Source organism: Chiloscyllium punctatum, chromosome 1 (genome assembly GCF_047496795.1).
Source record: "Chiloscyllium punctatum isolate Juve2018m chromosome 1, sChiPun1.3, whole genome shotgun sequence".
Classification (NCBI taxonomy): Eukaryota; Metazoa; Chordata; class Chondrichthyes; order Orectolobiformes; family Hemiscylliidae; genus Chiloscyllium; species Chiloscyllium punctatum.
Genome location: NC_092739.1, coordinates 85,838,385 through 85,858,021, shown reverse-complemented (window position 1 = coordinate 85,858,021; position 19,637 = coordinate 85,838,385). Strand labels below are relative to the sequence as shown.

At 40.2% G+C, this 19,637-nt stretch overlaps 1 protein-coding gene across 6 annotated transcripts in view; it reads right to left on the bottom strand.

Moving 5' to 3' along the window:
* The window catches only part of micu3a (mitochondrial calcium uptake family, member 3a), a 201,411-nt gene that overhangs the window by 47,173 nt on the left and 134,601 nt on the right, over positions 1-19,637 (bottom strand). For all 6 annotated transcript variants that reach the window (XM_072570017.1, XM_072570041.1, XM_072570025.1 and 3 more), the window contains 2 exons: positions 18,576-18,670; positions 5,984-6,155 (listed from right to left, as the gene is read on the bottom strand). In XM_072570017.1, coding sequence (XP_072426118.1) covers positions 5,984-6,155; positions 18,576-18,670 — 267 coding nt within the window. The remainder of the gene's footprint in view (positions 1-5,983; positions 6,156-18,575; positions 18,671-19,637) is intronic.

Here is a 19,637-nt window from a genome sequence, read left to right as displayed (position 1 = left end):
CTTAATTAGTGCAAGAGCTCAATCAGGTCACACTTTAACTTGCTTGTTTCAGGATATAAAATTGTATTTTATTTTACTGCTTGGAAGAACTAGATATTTCTTTGGATTCAATATCACTGGCTATTTCAGAATGAGGCTTTGCATGTTTAATGTAAATTTAGCAATAATCTAAAAAGAAAGTTGTTATTTTGATTTTAAATTATCTTTGATTGGAAGTGGATATCAGTGGAGAGGCTAGGAATTATTACACAACACTAATTGGCCTTGAGAAGGTAGTTGTTTGTGAACATCATTTCAACAAGCCACCACACACAACAACACAGAGGAACTACAAAAGACCAGAGGAAAATCGCCTATACAGTGTATTCAAAAAGAACAGGTACCCAATGAACACAGCCTGCAGATTTCTCAGCAACAAACCCAAACAAGCAGACAAAACATGCCTAGAAACCCTAGTCACTCTCCACTACATCAAAGACATCTTGGAAATGACTGCCAGATACTCAGACATCTTGGCATCATGGTAGCTCACAAACCCATCCACACATTAAAACAGCAGCTAATGAACTTAAAAGACCTTATACGGACAACAAGCAAAATAAATATCATTTACAAAATACCTTGGAAGAACTGTAACAAACACTATATTGGACAAACAAGCTGAAATCTAGCCACTAGGATATATGAACATCACCTTGCCACAAAAAGACATGACCCACTATCACTAGTATCCTTACATACAGATGTGGAAGGACACCACTTTGACTGGGACAACATATCCATCCTCGGGCAAGCCAAACAGAGACATGCACGAGAATTCCTAGAAACATGACATTCCAATCAGAAATCTATCAACAAACACATAGAGTTGGACCCCATTTATCATCCTCTCAGAAAAAGAACAGGAAATGACACCACCAACACAGGAAATGACATCACTAACCCAAGGAAACCTAAACACATAAATAGAAAGCGGGTCATAACACCAGTGCTTCACCGGAGGCTCACTGATGATGTTACCTAATATGGTGACGAACCATCTAAAAATGAACCTTCCAACTCAGCGAGCAAAATTACATCCAGAACCTCAAACTGGTGTTTTAAAGTTTGATACTACCTTTCTAGTGCTCCCTGTGATTCTGAATGATATGCAGTGGATTTGAATTGTTTTATTCCTAAGCAATCCATAACTTCTCTGAATAATTTTGATGTAAAATTTGACCCTTGATCTGATTGTATCACTGTGGGTAGTCCATACCTAGTGAAAAATTTGAGTACCTCTTCTACAATCCTTTTAGCTGTGATACTGTGTAGTGGAATGCCCTCTGGAAATCTACAGGCAACATTTATTATCATCAACAAAAACTGATTCCCACTTTTTATTTTCGGTAGGGGTCTACGCAATCAATTAAGATCCTTATAAAAGGATCCTCCAATAGATGGATCGGTATTAAAGGTGCTGATTTTATCACTGCCGGAGGTTTTCCAATAACCTGACATGTATAACATATCTGGCAAAATTCAACTACATCCTTATGGGGTCCAAGCCGTAAAAATGTTTTTGTAATTTGGCTTGATTTTTCCTTACCCCTAAATAACCTCCTACTAGTAATTCATGTGTTACCTGCAACACCTCCTTTCTATAACCCACTGGTAATACAACGTAATGAATTTCTTCCCATTTCTTATCTGCTTGAATATGTGTTAGTGTCCATTTCCTCATTAAGACATAATTTTTGAGATAGTAACATTCTGGAATAAATACAGTTTCTTTAGCTTACACAATTGCTTCAGTTTTTCATCTTTCTGTTGTAATTTAGTTAATTTCTCTGAACTAAAAATATCCACTTTGTCCCCCACTTGTGCTTGTTTTTGTTTCTCTTGACCATTCAATCAAACAGGATCTCCAATCATTCCACTACTACCTCCTTATCTTTATTCTTTGATTTCTCCTCCTGTTGCAACCAGTGGCTTTGTGGCCTTGTTGTCAGAGTCAGGAAAAATCCCAGGATATACTTTCCGTAATATCTCAGTTACCTGATTTTCCACTGGCTTTTCAGCCACAGCAGGCAGCAGTCCTACCTATGATCCAGCAATGTCATTTCCAAGGAGAAGTTGTACTCCTTGGATCAAGTATAAATTAATTTGCCCACCACTGATGTAACACCGACTGGTCTGTAATTCCCAGGGTTGTCCTTATTCCTTTTCTTGAACAAGGGAATAACGTTTGTCACCTTCTAATCATCTAGTGGACAGTGAGGATGCAAAGCTCATCACCAAAGGTGCAACAATCTCCTCCCTCGCTTCCCGTAATAACATTGGATATATCCCTTATGGCCTAGGGGACTTATTTATCCTCCTGTTTTTCAAAATTTCAAGCACATTCACCTTCTTAACTTCAAACTGTTTCAGCATATTAGCCTGTTTCACACTGTCCTCACAAACGACAAGATCCCTCTCACCAGGGAATACTAAAGCAAAATATTAAGGACCTCCCTTACCTCCTCTGACTCCAAGCACAAAGTTCCCTCCACTATCCCTGATTAGCTCTACCCTCACTCTGGCCATTGCTGTAGCTTACTTTATTACAGCAAAATCATCCTAGCCTTTTTACTTCTCTTTTCTCTTCATAGTTTCTCACAGGGTAAAAAAGAAACCGACTTGTGCCTTATCAACTGAGGATTTCTCTTATCCCCAACTTTTATTCTTCACAGAGTGAAACTGATGTTGGAAGACAAACTTTGATTTATGAACCAACTCATTATCATAAGCCATTTCAGTTGCTAATCTCACTATTTTAACTCTCTGATCTTCCACGTGAGTTCTCACTACTTCAGGAAGTGAATGTTTGAACTCCAAAATAATCGTCTCTCTAAGAGCGCTATATGTTTGATCTATTTAATGCCCTTATCCATCTATCAAAATTACTTTGTTTGATTCCTGCAAACTCAATGTAGGTTTGACCATGGTCCCTCAGATTCCTGAAACATTGTCTGCAGACATCTGGTACTAGCTCATATGCACTTAAGATGAATTTCATCACCTCATCATACTCCCCAGACACCTGCTCTGATAGTGATGCAAAAACCTCACTAGCTCTACCTACCAACTTCGCTTGGATCAACAAAACCCACATGGTCATCGGCCACTTCATTTGTTTAGCCACTTTTTCAAATGAAGTTAAGAATGCTTCTACACCCTTCTTGTCAAGTTTAGACAATGCTTGGACATATTTAAACCAACAGACATTTGGTTATGATGTTTGCTCGTCCTCAGTAAGCCTATCTTCACCCTTTTAAGTCAACTTTCCTGTCTAATTACCAAATTCTGAAGTTCAAACTCTCACTCCTTCTGCTTTTCTTCTCTCTTTTTCCCTTTATTCCTAGAAAGCCTCCTTCTTTCCTTTTTGTTCTGCCAGGGCTATTCTTTCCTTTTCTTTTTCCTGTTTTTAATCGTAATTCAAACAGTTTTAGTTCTTTTTTGTGTTCAAGATCTTCATCTGCAATTGAATTCTAGCCATTTCCAAACACTCTAATGATATTTCCAGCAAATTTAAGTGCCCAACATATTGCTGGAATTACCTCCCCTTTTCTCACAAACTTCAGCTTGCCCGCCCATTCCAACAGCTTTGTGCTGCTCACATTTTGTAAAACTCTGGAAGTTATTTAGAGTCATAGACAGAATCATAGAGATGTACAGCACGGAAAAAATACAGCATGGTCCAACTCATCCATGTCGACCAAATATTCTAACCCAATCTAGTCCCATTTTCCAGCACTTGGCCCATATCCCTCTAAACCCTTCCTATTCATATACCCATCCAGATGTCTTCTAAATGCTGTAATTGTACCAGCCTCCACCATCTCCTCTGGCAGTTTATTTCATATATGTTAACACCCTCTATGGGAAAATGTTGCTCCTTAGGTCTCTTTCATATATTTCCCCTCTTACCCTGAAGCTGTGCCCTCTAGTTCTGGGCTCCCCCACCCCAGGAAAAATAACTTGTCTTTTTATCCTATCCATGCCCCTCAAGATTTTACAAACCTCTATAAGGTCAACTCTCAGCGTCCGACGCTCCAGGGAAAATAGCTCCAACCTATTCAGCATCTCCCTATAGCTCAAACTCTCCAACCTCTTCAAATCTGTCATTTATCACCATGTTTCCACTGAGTCATAATCCTGGAACTTGCTGCATAACACTAGGGTGACAGTATCATTCCAACAAGCAGGTCAGTAAGGTGGTTCACCACTATCCCTAGCATACAAGGCTAGTGGATAAGTTCTGGAAAATGGAATTAGAATAAATTGATGTTTGATGACTTATATAGACATGATGGGCCAAATGGTCTTGTATCTGAGCTAGAAGATCCAATATGATACCAATACAAACACAATCAATCAAATGGTCATCTGTACGTAAAACATCTGTGAGAGAATCAACAAACTTCATTTGTTTGAATGAGAATGAAAGGTAGCCTGATAGAATTTTGCAAAATTATGAGAGACATACATAGAATGGATAGTCAGTGTCTTTTTCCTGAGGTCGAAATGCCAACTTTTAGGGAATATAGGGTTAAGCAAAAGGGATAAGTTTAAAGTAGAGCTGAGAGGCAAGTTTTTGTACAGAGGGTGGTAAGTGCCTGAAATGCACCGACAGAGAAGGTAGTAGTAGCAGATACAATAGCAATATTTAAGAGGCACCTTGACAGATATATGAATAGGAAGGAAATACAGCAATTCCGGCTGTGTAGAGACAAAATATTCTGGTTCAGAAAGACATTATGTGTTGGCAATACCTTCATGGGCCAAAGGGCTTGTTCATGTGTTATACTGTTCTTTGTTCTTCGATTCCCAAAGCGACTAGGAAAGATCAATAAATGCCTGCCTAGGCATTGACTCTCACTTCAAGTGTTTGAAAAAAAAGTAATGCCTTCTGGGGCATGTAGACAATACTGCATCACAGATGAAATTGTGCTTCCAACTATAAACCACTAGACAAATTTATTGAACATTAGCATTTGAAAACTGTTACAAATAGCATTGAAGACTGTACTCAGTTCCTGGATGGGGGTTGGAATCCTGATTCTGAGATCAAACCTCACTCCCAAATCTGCACCATGCGAGAAATGACCACCAAAAATAATTTCTAAAACAATAAAGCAGGGAACTGCTGATTCTGAAAATCTGAACAATTGCTGGAGAAACTCAGCATATCCGGCAGCATCTGTAGAGGGAAAGCAGAGTTAATATTTCAAGTCCAGTGACCATTCTTCAGAACTGGCAAAATAGCATCTACCTGTAGTGTGGTGGAACTGGACTGAGCCACCAGATCTGGCTTACACACTGGTGCCACCGTTGTTGGAGAACAATGATGTCACAATGTGTGCAATCTTTATATGTAATAATGTCATCATATGAAAATATCCAGGGGAATCCCATTCAGGAATATGACAGGGTGGCCATAACGACATAATTACATGAACACGTGAATGATAGAACTGGCAAAAGTGCAGGTGATTTTGATGACACCATCATTCAGTCTACACCAGCAAAAACTGAACTAGCTTCCAAATATAGATTGGAATTTAAATTCTGCCATTTGCTGTGATGGGATTTGAACCTGTGTTAACAGCATTAGGCTGGGCCTCTAATAACTTGCCCTTTAACATGAACACTAACTTTTGTTCCATGACTTGAGACTGTGGTATCAGTTGTCTGAACCTTAGATTTAACAAATCTTAAATCCTTTACTACTTCCAATATTTTCATTAGTTTTGAAAGCATTCTCAAGATCTAAGTTTTCAACCATGCTTGTCTCTCAATTTGTTTGTATTTGATTTTATTAAGGAGAGAAATCTGATTTTAACGTACTTTGTTTGTTAAATACAGAAAAATGACGAAATATTAAATTTGATTTTAAGATCAAGATTCGACCCTCGTCCTGGGGAAAGATTTCAGAGACCACAAATGTAAAACCAACTACCTTCTCTTCAGGAATCCTTTGACGAACTGACTCCAGATAAGTACTTGTATTGTCTACATTTGTATAACGTAGCAGAATACGAGCAAAATCTTCTTCACTAATTGTGGTCATGCCTTTGGAGTATGAAAGGAATTCAGTTTCCAAAATTTCAGTCTGAATATTATCCATGAACCTAAGCATTACAAAGATGAATAGATGAGAAATCACAAATTAAATTGTCCTTATATTATAAAGAAATGACTGGTACATATTTTAGAGTAGAACCACAGAAAAAATTCTTATAAACTGCAGTAGTGCTGGATAGACTGCATTGAAATAAGGAAATTAAGAGTCAATTGGGTAAAAATGTTCTTAAACCCGCAAGCCATTTAAAGTACATGCAAACATAATGTTGCTTCCACTACATTTACACATTATGAATCTGCCAGCCTGCATTCAAAATACAATTAATTTCAAAATATGGTAAGGATTGTATTTCTTCTTGATGCACAACATCATTAGTGGAAAATAATAGAATTGTAAGTAATTTCTGCTGTAAGCACAAGTTAATGGATAGGGCAGGTATATTTCACAAATAAAAACAAAATTGATGCTGTGTTAAAGAAAAAACACTAAGTATGGTTCTACTGCAGAGCCTAGAGTCACAGGCCACTATGTATAGGAGGCCTTTCAGTCAATCAAAACATGTTTCTCTCTACAGAATGCAGTCAGTCCTCTTCCTTCATTGCATCACTGTAGTCCTGTTAATTTATTTCCCACAGGTCCAATTTTCTTTTGATATCAATTAATAATCACCGCTTCAACCATCCTCACTATTCTCACACTCTGCATTTAAAAGTCCTTACTCGGATTTGGTCTGCAACTTTAAATCTGTGTCTCATGTCTTTGACCTTCAACCATGAAGAATAGCTTTTCATTATCTACTTTAATGGAATTTCCCATAATCTTGCTCACCTCTACCAAATCTCAAATTATTTCAGAAAACTGAGTAAAAAGTACTAGTGAAACAAAATATGCAGAGACGTCATTTGACCATTTAGATGAAATCCTGTATAATTGTAATTCTTTGCCTTTTAGGTACGTCTCCGCACTAGGAAGAGAGTCTCACAATTTTGGAGATGTTCAAAATATCATCTCATATCTAAGGCTTCCAACAAATCACAATCTGTAAGACAGTCATATTTTAATGAGAGAAAATAAATCAGAAGGGCAAAACTTTAGTTAAAAGGTGACGAATAAATTACTTTCAATAGCTGAAGTGTACGGCAAGAAATCTGAAAGCGTCTGTAGTGATTGGAACCAGGTTGACCTCATGGACTACAAGGTTGTTAACTGACCCAGGTTAACAACTGGGAGAAAATGAGGACTGCAGATGCTGAAGATCAGAGTAGAGTGTGTGGTGCTAGAAAAGCACAGCAGGTCAGGCAGCAGAGGAGCAGGAGAATCGATGTTTTGGGCATAAGCCCGATTTGATCCTGCAGTTGAAAACTGGGCCCTATAAGTGGAAAGAATACAATATTTCTTTCGGACAAATGACATTAGGGCAGATGAAAAGCAATGATGAATCTTTCTGACTACATGTGGACCTGTGGTTATTAGGGGGCTTAACTTTCCCAGCGCCACCAGACACTAAGACTTTCCAAGAGTTGACGGAGTTGGCTAAGGATTATTATAGCCCCAAACCTCCTTTAATTCCGAGAAACTATCGATTTTATTCAGCGGTTCGACAGCTAGGGGAATGTGTATCAAGAGTTTTGACAAGGTTGAGACAACTGGCAGAAGTGTGAGACTTTGGGTTAACACTGAATGAGATGCTGAAAGACCATTTGGTATGTGGGATTAATGATGTAACCATGAAGAAGCGGATACTAGCGGAAGCCCAGCTGGACTATATAAAGGAACTACAACTGGCATTGTCGGTAGAAAATGCAGCAAGCGGAGCACGGGAGCTGCAAGGCATCCCAATGGAAGTGGACTCCCTTACCTCTCTGAGTTTGGGGAACACCACTTGAGTGTAGGTAATTGCAGAACCTCACTCAGGGCATGTCCTGAGCAGAGGGACCCAAGGCCATCTCAAAGTAGAACCCCACAACAAAGCCAAGCCTTGACCAAATGGCTAAAACATTGTTCGGGATCTGGGCCGGCAAGCCATTGTAGCTGCTGCCGCTCTGCGGATTCGAGACAGCAAAGGAGTCCTACAAGGCCTGACTTGAGTAAGAAAACTTGTGAGCTGCTACCCAGTAGACAGCATACCCTGGAAAGTTCCCTACATGTGGGTTGGAACAATTAAGTTGGTTAGTGTTATCCAAATTGAGCATATTTAAAATTAATGTTTGGTCACCCAATTCCTAGGGAGGTTGATACCGGCGCAGCCATACTTGTGGTTGCAGAATCTGTGTCTAACATGATTCACTTGAGTTTGCACAAGACCTCAGCCAGACTGAGAACATACATGAGGGAATTGTTGCAGATTAAGGGTACAATATCAGCTCCGGTCTCTTACAAAAAGCAGTTGGTCCAGTTACAACTGATGGTAGAAAAATGTTCGAGCCCAAGCCTATTGGGGTGGAATTAGCTGAGAAAGGTTCACCTGGATTGGCTCAACATTTTTCAATTAGAAAATAGCTGCCTCAGTGAAGTCCTAGTTAAATACTCAGGAATATTTCAGGAAGGGTTTAGGACTATCAAAGGGGACAAAACCACTTTACATGTTGATCAACAAGCAATTCTGAGATTTTGCAAGGTTTGCCCAGTGCCATTTGCCTTGCGGGCAAAAGTAGAGGTGTACATTAGAAGGCTGGAGAGCGAAGGAAACATCAAACCATTGCAGATTGGGCAGCTCCAGTCGTACCGATGGTAAAGACTCAGTTCACCTTTGTAAGGATTTTAAGCAGATGGTAAATTGCTTCTCATAGCTGGATAAATGCCTGATCCCTCGCATAGAGGACTTGTATGCAAAGTTGGCAGGAGAGCTGGCCTTTACAAAGCTGGACGTGAGCCATGCCTACCTGCAATTGTGACTGGATCAGAAATCCCTGAAACATGCTACAATTAATACCTGTAAGGGTTTATATCAATACATAAGACTGCCATTTGGGCCACCAACCTGTGTCCTCTTCCAGCGGATCATGGGAACCATTTTACAATGGGCACCCCAGGTTACCATTTATCTGGATGATGTACTAATGACAGGGAAGAACCATTAAGAGCACTTGGCAAACTTGGATATAGTGCTTAAATGTTTTTCCTAGGCAGGTGTATGCCTTAGAAAGGAAAAAGTGTGTATTCTAGGCACCTCAAATGTCCTACTTGGGTTACAGAGCCGACAAAATGGGTTACACTATTGGAAGAGAAAGTGAGGCAGATCAAAGAGCCCCAGCTCCAATGTCTGGACCAGAGCTAAGAGATTTCCTTAGGTTAGTGAATTATTCTCACACATAATCTGACCTCCATTTTGGCACCCTTACACCTGCTAATGGAAAAGGGTCAGCCTTGGAAATAGCCTTGTAGCCAAGAAGTAGCCTTTAGGGAAGTGAAAAAGCAGATATTTTCATCTATCATTGGCCCATTACGATTCGAAGCGAGAGGTAATGTTGACCTGCTATGACTCCCCATACTGTATTAGGGAAATGTTGGCTCATCAGTGGTCCAGTGGAGAGGAACACCCAACAGCCTATGCTTCCCAGACTTTGGCTGATGTTGAATGCAAGAGAAGGAAGGTTTGATGGTCATCTTTGCCATGAGGCAATATCAGTAACTTTGTTGGATAGGAATTTGTCATCGTAACAGATCATAAACCCTGCTACTGAAGGAAGACAAGGCAGTGCCACCCATAGCTTCTGCTAGAATTCAGCGTTGGGCCCTTATTCTCAGCATGTACAATCACAATTTTGAACACCAACCAGGAAGCCAAGTGGCTAATAAGGATGCCATGAGCTGCCTCCCACTGGCAGATACTCCAATGGTGGTGCTTCTTCTGGTTTTAGCTTTGAGTTTTCTGAACACCTTTCCAATCAGTGCTGACAATATCTGACTGAGGACACAAAGATACTGCCCTAGCAAAACTAAAACAGCTGCTGTTAATGGGGGAGACTGAACAGCCACTGAAATCTTTCTGGACCTGGCGAGGCCAGATCACCAATGAAGACGGCATGTTACTGAGGGAGCAAGGGTGATTGCCCCGAGTAAAGTTACAGCCTGATACTTGCTGAACTCCACCTGGGTCATCCAGCAGTGCCCCCACATTCTTGGGAGTAGCCAGGAAAACCCTGGATTCGGTTGCATGTCGACTATGCCAGTCCTTTCTCGGGCTCAATGTTCCTGGTCCTTGTGGATGCCCATTCAAAGTGGTTGGTCATGCATAAACTTCGGTCAGCAAACTCAGGCAGACTGAGAAGGCACAAGCATCAGTCATGACATATGGACTCCTAGAGGTACTGGTTACGGACAATGGGTCATCACTTACCAGCAGGGAATTTGAATATTTCCTGAAGTCAAATGACATTTGGCACATAAAGACAGCTCCATACCATCTTGCAGAAACAGCAGTCCAAATGTTCAAGGCAGGCTTAAAGAAGCAGCCTCCAGCATCAATTAATACCAAACTGTCCCAGTTCCTGTTAGATTATGGACCACCCCACACACAACAAAGCTCCAGCAGAGTTGCAGACGGGAAGAAGACTCCACACCAGGTTCAACCTGATTTTTGGGGAGTGTGTCTGTGTAATGGCAGGAACGTCAAAGCTGGCCACATGCTGCCTCTAAGTGAGAGTAGCAATTTAATTCACGGACCAAGTGTGGTGCCAGAACCATGGAAATGACCTCATAGAGCTATGAGGTGAGGGTGATGAGAGGTCAGGTTGTGTTACTTACAAAGTTTAGGTAAGTGAGGCTTTCCTGAAAAAGAGTGTGGATCACCTGAAAGCTGTTACTTCGCAAATGGGGTAGGAGAAAAACACACCTGGCCCCTCAGAGCAGCCAGAAGGTCTGTCAGAAACCACAGTTTCACTCCTTCCTTCCAGCGTTGAGAAACCTCAGTCTGAGATGGATGCAACCTCGATACTGTTGCCACCGGAAGATGAAGAGGCATCTCTCTCTCTCTCTCTCGAGGCACTTGGGATGCAAGAGATGGGCTATGATCCAGTACATGCGCCTGTGTCAGAGTCTGAATCAGAAGAACTGGACCTAGGGTGAAACATTGCAGGAAAAGCAACAAACCCAACAGCAGGCCTATGTCCCCAGACCCGGGGTGGGACTGCCTTGGTGATGGGATACCGGCCTCTGTGCTGTTATTTCAGTGAATTCCAATATTATGAAGGATTTTATTGGGGTGGTTTTGAAAACTACTTTCTATAGCTCGAATCAGTTACAAGAGGACATTTTACTCAGAAAATATTAGAGGTCTAAGGACCACTCCGATCAATGTCTTCCTTCCCTTGTTATTTCTCACCTGCAGCTATTTGAATTCTATAAGGAAAGTGGGTTAAAATCCTTTACATGGAGGACAGTTTTGTGCCAGGCAAACATGAACATATATCCTAAAAGATATATGAAGCACAAGAAAAGACAATGCAATGTTAATACAAATATTAAGATACAGCACAGTCAATAATTCATTTTGGGTTACTCAAGGCAAAGATGGACTAAGTGGCTTCTTCATGTGCATTAACTTTCATGAGTTTATAAGATGGCTTTGTATCATGGTTCATACACATTTGCTGTCACACGATCTTTTAAAAATCATTAACCAGGCCTCTATGCTTTCATCAGTCCGGGTTATCTCAAATCAAATTTATAGCCTTAGAGCTGTACAACATGGAAAAAGACCCTTTGGTCCAACTCATCCATGCTGCCCAGATATCCTAAATTAATCTAGTCCCATTTGCCAGCATTTGACTCATATCCCTCTAAACCCTTCCTATTTCTATACCCATCCTGATGCCTTTTAAATGTTTGTAATTGTACCAGCCTTCACCATGTCCTCTGGCAGCTCATTTCATGTACACAACACCCTTTTATGTGCCTCTTAAATCTTTCCCCTCTCACCTTAAACCTATGCCCTCTAGTTTTGGACTCCGCTACCTTGGAGAAAAGACCTTGGCTATTTACCCTATCATGACTTTATAAACCTAAATAAGGTCACCCCTCAGCTTCCGATGCTCCAGAGGAAATAGCCCCAACCTATTCAGCCTCTGCCTATAGCTCAAACCCTGCAAAGATCCTTGTAAATCTTTTTCTGAATCCTTGCAAGTTTCATAACATCCTTCCTATAGCAGGGAGACCAGAATTGAATGCTATATTCCATAAGCAGCCTAACCAATGTCTTGGACAGCTGCGACATGACCTCCCAACGACTATACCCAATGCTTTGACCAATAAAGGCAAGCATACTAAATGCCTTCTTCATTATCCTGTCTAACTGCAACTCTACTTTCAAGCAACTATGAACCTGCATTCCAAGGTCTCTTGCTCAGCAACACTCCCTAGGTCTTTGAAAAATGCATCACCTCACATGAATTTAAATTAAACTCCAGCTGCCATTCCTCGGCCCATCTGATCAAGGTCCCGTTGTACTCGGAGGTAACCTTCTTTACTGTCCACCAATTTTTAGTGTCGTTTGCGAATTTACTCACCATATTTCCTCTGTTCACATCTATATCATTTATATAAATGACAAAAAGCAGTGGACTCAGCACCGATCCTTGTGGTTTACCGCTGGTCACGGGCCTCAATATGAAAAGCAACCCTCCACCACCACCACCATCTGTCTCCTAACTTTGAACCAGTTCTATATCAAAATGGTTTCTTCTCCCTGTATTCCATGTGATCTAACCTTGCTAACCAGCTTACCTATGTAAGTTTGCTACTAAAATAGCAAGAGATGCATCAATTGTTACCATTCTGCCTGTCCAATAGCCAATCAAATTTGTATATTGCAAAGCTACCTTGTGACTTATATGATAACTAAATTTTCTGCACCTTGAAAAGACAACTTCTAGTTCTACTAATGGGAAAACTAACTCTTTTTAGTTCAGCTTGCTCCCTCAACTTTAACCACAATGACAATAGCAAAGTAAAGGCAAAGATTTTATAGTTATATGATGGCTAGACTGGAAGCCATTTACTGCCATTATTCAACTGAAACTGACAGCTCTTTGTGGAGTTGCATAGCCACTAATTGCAAAAAACAAGTAATTGTTTCTCGAAAGTTTCTCTAATCAGTTTCAAAACACTCTCAGGAACAGTGAAATTCACACAATTACAGTTAGACATTTTACAAGTTCCTGACACTAACCCATATGTCTCTCTAGATATAGGCTAACTAGAGGTTTATAGGAATTATCTTTATAATCATTATGGCAACACATTTACAAGGAGATCAAAGCTGGGAACTAAATAGTCAGGGGTGTAGACTTTTCAGAAGTATAAGCAGGTAGGGAAGTGTGCTGCAACATTCGTTATCATGTGTTAGAATAAGTATGATAACAATCAGTGATTTTAGGTTGGAAGATACAGAATCCATATGGATGGAGGTGAGAAATACAAGAGGAAAAACATATTGGAAAGACTGGTCCAGTAATGCAACAGCAGTGATGCAACAGAATGGAGAATAAATCAGTATGAATGGTGGCATTTTAACTAAGACAGTAGATTAATCATTGGTGACTTTAAACACCAAGACGATTGGGAAAGTCAAAGTGGTAGAGTTAGCCACAACGAAGAATTTATATGGAATGCATTTGGATCAATATGTTGAGGATTCAACCTGGAATAAGACTAATTAGAATCTGATGATATGGGATGAGGCACATTTAATAAATGATCTCAGAGTAAAAAAATCCCTAGGAGACATCCTCTTTGGCCTCCGGCGAGGTTCCAGATGACTGGAGGAACGGCCAACATTGTTCCCTTGTTTAAGAAGGGAAACAGAGATAATCCAGGTAATTACAGGCCGGTGAGCCTGATGTCAATAGTGGGGAAGCTGTTGGAAAAGATACTGAGAGACAGGATTTATTCACATTTAGAAGTGATAGGCATGATGAGTTTAGGTGGGAAAGGTTATGTCTCACCATTTGTTTGAGGACAAGACAAGAATGATTGATGAGGGAAGGGCAGTGGATGTTGTCTACATGGAGTTTAGTAAGGCATTTGATGAGGTACCTCCATGGCAGGCTGCTATAGAAAGTAGAGTCTCATGGCATGAGTTGGCTAGACTGATACAAAAGTGGCCTGGCCACAGAAGACAGAGACTAGCAATGCAAGGGTGCTTTTTGCAATGGAGATAATTAGTATATTCCGCAGCAACAGTGCTGGACCTTTGTTGTTTGTAATGTATATAAATGAGCTGGAGGAAAATGTAGGTAGTCTGATTGGTATGTTTGCAGATCACAGCAAAACTGGCAGAGTTGCAGAGAGAGAGGGGAATTGTCAAAGGATACAGAGTGATATAGATATTTTGCAGACTGGGGCAGAGAAATGACAGATGGAGTTTAATCTGGACAAGTGTGAGGAAGACCAAATTAGGTGCAAATTATGCATTAAGTAGCAGTACCTTTAGGAGTATTGACATACAGAGGAATCTAGGTGTACAGGTCCGCAGATACCTGAAAGTGGCAATACAGGTGGATAAGCAGATTAAGAAGGTTTACAGCACACTTGCTTTTATTGGCCAGGGCATTAAATATAAAAGTTGGCAAGTTGTTACAACTGTACAAAACTTTAATGAGGCCATATTTGGAATATTGCACGTAGTTCTGGTCACTGTACTACCAGAAGAACGTGGATGCTTTGGAGATGGTGCAGAAAAGGTTTATCAGGATGTTGCCTGAGCTGAAGGGTTTTTGTTAGCGAAGAAAGGTTGAATAAACTTGGATTATTTTCACTGGAAAGATGGAGGCTGAGGGGTGACCTGATAGAGGTCAAGGAGAAAGTGAGGATTGTGGATGTTGGAGAGTCAGTCGGAAAGGTCAGGCAGCATCCAAGGAGCAGGAGAGTTGACGTTTTGGGCATAAGCCTTTCATCACGCATGTCTGATAGAAGTCTACAAAATTATGAAGGGCAAAGACAGGGTCGATAGTCAGAAGCTTTTTCCCAGAATAGAAAGGTCAACTACAAGGCGGCACAGGTTCAAGGGGAGAGGTTAAAATTTAAGGGAACATTGCGGGAAAAATGTTTTACAGAAGGTGGTGTGTACCTAGATTGCACTGCCAGTGGTGGTGGTAGAAACAGGCACGTTAGCTATGTTTAAAGGTATATTTTGATAGACACATGATAGTGAGGCGACCAGTGGAATAAATACACATACAGGCAATAAGAAGCAGGTCTAAATAAAGATTAGTAATTGGGACAGGGTTGGTGGGACAAAGGGCCTGTTTCTGTGCTGTATATACAGTGATCAAAACATGGAATAGTTTAGCATTCAGTCTGAGAAGGGAAAACTTGGTTTAAAAGCAACTTGCTAAACTCAAATAAGGATATTGCAAAGGAATGAGAGCAAAGGTGGCTGGGAGTGGACTAGGAAAAAACTATAGCTGAAAAGATGATTGATAAACAATGGCAGACAAGAAAATAGTTCATGGCTCACAGCAAAGATACATGAAAAATATGGATTTTAGAATGGAGTAAATTAATTATGTAAAAACAAGGCCTGCAGATGCTGGAAACCAGATTCTAGATTAGAGTGGTGCTGGAAAAGCATAGCAGTTCAGGCAGCATCCGAGGAGCAGAAAAATCGATGTTTCGGGCAAAAGCCCTTCATCAGGAATAGAGGCAGAGAGCCTGCAGGCTGGAGAGATAAATGAGAAGAAGGTGGGGGTGGGGAGAAAGTAACATAGTGTACAATAGGTGAGTGGGGGTGGGGATGAAGGTGATAAGTCAGAGAGGAGGGTGGAGTGGATAGGTGGAAAAGAAGATAGGCAGGTAGGACAGGTCATGGGGACAGTGCTGAGCTGGAAGTTTGGAACTGGGGTGAGGTGGGGGAAGGGGAAATGAGGAAACTGATGAAGTCCACATTGATACCATGGGGTTGAAGTGTTCCGAGGCGGAAGATGAGGCGTTCTTCCTCCAGGCATCGGGTGGTGAGGGAACAGTGGTGAAGGAGGCCCAGGACCTCCATGTCCTAGGCAGAGTGGGAGGGGGAGTTGAAATGTTGGGCCACCTATCACCTTCATCCCCACCCCCATTCACCCATCGTACTCTTTGCTACCTTCCCCCACCCTCCTCCCTGACCTATCACCTCCATCCTATCCCCATTCACCTATTGTACTCTATGCTACTTTCTGCCCAACCTCACCCTCCTCTCATTTATCTCTCCACTCTGCAGGCACTCTGTCTCTATTCCTGATGAAGGGGCTTTTGCCTGAAACGTCGATTTTTCTGCTCCTTGGATGCTGCCTGAACTGCTGTGCTTTTCCAGCACCACTCTAAAGTAAATTAATTATGGTTAACCAAGAAAGTTAAGGATATTTTCAAATTGAAAGAAAAATATACAATGTAACAATGATTAGTGGTAAACCAGAAGACTGGGTAAATTTTAAAGGCCCCAAAAACGTAACTAAAAAATAATAACGGAGGAACAAAAAATAATGAGGGTAAACCGACAAGGAATATAAAAATGGACAGTAGAAGCTTCTTTAAACATATGAAAAAAAAGAGGTCAGAGTGAACATAGCTCACAGAGGAATGAGACAGGAAAATTAATAGTGAGGAATGAGGAAGTGACAGAGGAGTTGAATAAATAATTTGCATCAGTCTTCACAGCAGTGGATCATTAAAAGCATTTCAGAAATGAATAAATGAAGGGGCAAAAGGTATGGAGGCAGTAAATACAATAAATATCACTGAAACAAAGTACAGATGAAACAAATGGAGTTGAAGGTCAATATCCACTTGCATAATGGATTGCATTCTAAGATAAAAATAAAGTAAGTTGTTATGGAGGTAGTGGACACACTGGTAGTAATCTTCCAATGCTCTTACATTCTGGTTTCAAAGGATTACAAGTTACAAGGATTACAAGTAACTTCTGGTTACAAGTTTCAAAGGATTGCAAAACTGCCAATGTAACAGCTTTATTCAAAATGGGGGACTAAAATATATATAAATACAGGCCAGCTAATTTAACATCTGTCATTAGGAAAATGTTAGAGTATATTATAAATGATATAATAACATAGCCTTTAGAGATGTACAATACAGTAAGCATGGCTTCCTGAAATGATCCTTGAAATATTTATTGAAGACTTTGAGGAGATAACAAGCAGAGAGATAAAGGAGAACTAGTAGATGTAACATATTCAGATTTCCAAAGACCATTTAATAAGCCAATTCATATAAGAATACTTACTAAGATCAGGGCCCATGGGATACCAAATGTGGTATAGCACGGATAGAGGATTGAATAACAATTAGAAGACAGGACTTATAATAAGGGGAGGATTTTCAGGATGGTAAACTGTAATTAGTGGAGTCCCACTTGGGTCAATGCTGAAGCCACATTTATTTATGTATAACTTGGACAACGAGAGTTGATGGGCCATTACCAAGCTTTTGGACGACACAAAAATATTTGAAGTAAGTGGCAAGGATAGCACACAGTCTGTAGAGGGATCTGGACAAGCTAGTTGAGAAGGCAAAATCTGGCAGATGGAACGCAACATGCAAAAATGTGAGATTATGCATTTTTGCAGCAAAAATAAAGGAGCTGAATACTATTTAAATGGAGAAAGACTGCAAGAAGCTATAGAGGGCCATGGAGGTCCTGTAGCATGCATCACAAAAAGATACCATTCAAAGTCAACAAGTAATAGGAAAGGCAAATGGAACATAGTCCTTTGTTTCAAAGAGATTAGATTTATAAAAATAAGGAAACCTTGCTGAAACTTTACAAGGCACTAGTCAGACAACAACTAGAATATTGTGAACAGATTTAGGCCCCTTAGCCAAGAAAAAAATATACTGGCATTGGAGACAGTCCAGAGAAGGTTCACTAGGTTGAGTCCAGCTGTGGAGGGATTTCATAAGGAGAAGTTGACTAGGTTAGCCTTGTACATGAGTTTATGAGAATGAGAGGCAACCTTACTGAAACAAATTAGTTTCTCAGGAGGTTTGACAAGATAGATATAGAGAGGTTATTTCCCCTTGTGGGAGATTCTAGGACTAGAGGCTATAATCTCAGAGCAAGAAGTCACCCATTTAAGACCTGGATGAGGAGGAATTTCTTCTCTGAAGGTAGTGAATGAGTGGAATTCTTTTACCATAGAGCACTGTAGAGACTGGGTACAGTATTGATTCTTAAGTATATTCAAGGCTGAGATCAGCAGACCAATAACGTAATCAATTGGTATGAGATAAGGTAGAAAAGTGGAATTGAGGGCTGTTAGATTAGATATGATCTAATTGAATGAAACGGAATTGATGGGCTGAATGGCCTTCATTTAGTCCTATATTTCAATTTCATATCTAAATATAAAACTGTTTAAAAAAAATCAAAAAAACCATAAATGTGCTGAATATAACACTAATATATGAAAGCTAGTTAATCATGAAATTAGCAAGCACAACTAAATTTGGAGACTTTCAGTTGATGACTTACTTGTAAAAATCATCAAAATTCAGCTCCGCTTTGCCTCTTCTTCCAAAAAAATGCACAAGTAATGTAGTATCTACAAAGAAATTTTCCTCTGCACGCTGGAACAAAACAAATAAAAATGATCTCAGTTCATCATGCTTTAAAACGTTTCTGGTCTAAACATTTTTTAAAAATCAGTTTGTAAATCTACGTGCGAAGTCTGCTTGATGGAATCAAAATTCCCCAATTTAATCAAAACACTTTCCCTGAAGAACTACCAACTTTATAAAGTAAATATGTCTTTCAAAATACTGCACTCATAACTGGCGAGTCTCATCTAGCACCTCTCCATACTCCTGTTTGTCTCATAGACAACTCTTCTCTCATTTCCATCTTCTGCACAATGAGTATGTTTCTGTTTTCCACTGAACTCTCTTCTTCTCAAAGCTTCAAGTATATTTGTTTGCATGCTGCTCTCCACTATGCATTCATATCACATAAAAATAAACATTTACAGTCATAGAGACATACAGCACAGAAACAGACCCTTCCATTCAACTCATCCATGCTAATCAGAAATCCTAAATTAATCTAATCCTATTTGCCAGCATTTGGCCCACACCCCTCTAAACCCTTCCTCCTCACATACCCATCCAGATGCCTTTGAAATGTTATTCTACCAGCATCCACTACTTCCTCTCGCAGTTCATTCCATACATGCATCACCCTGTGTGAAAATGTTGCCCTTTAGGTCCCTTATGAATCTTTCCCCTCTTACATTTAACCTTCTTCCTCTAGTTTTGGACTGCCCTACACTGGGGAAAAGACTGTTACTATTCATCTTATCTATGCTCTTCGTGATGTTATAAACCTTTAAAATGTCGTTCCTCAGCCTTCAATGCTCCAGAGAAAATAGCCCCAGCCTCTTAGCCTTTCCCTATAGCTCAAACCCTCCAACCCTGGCTACACCTTGTAAATGGTTTCTGAACCCTTTTAAGTTTCACAGCATCCTTCTATTAGCACAGAGGCCAGAATTGAACTCTATATTCCAAAACTCAAACTTATTCTTTCAAAATGACAACTTTT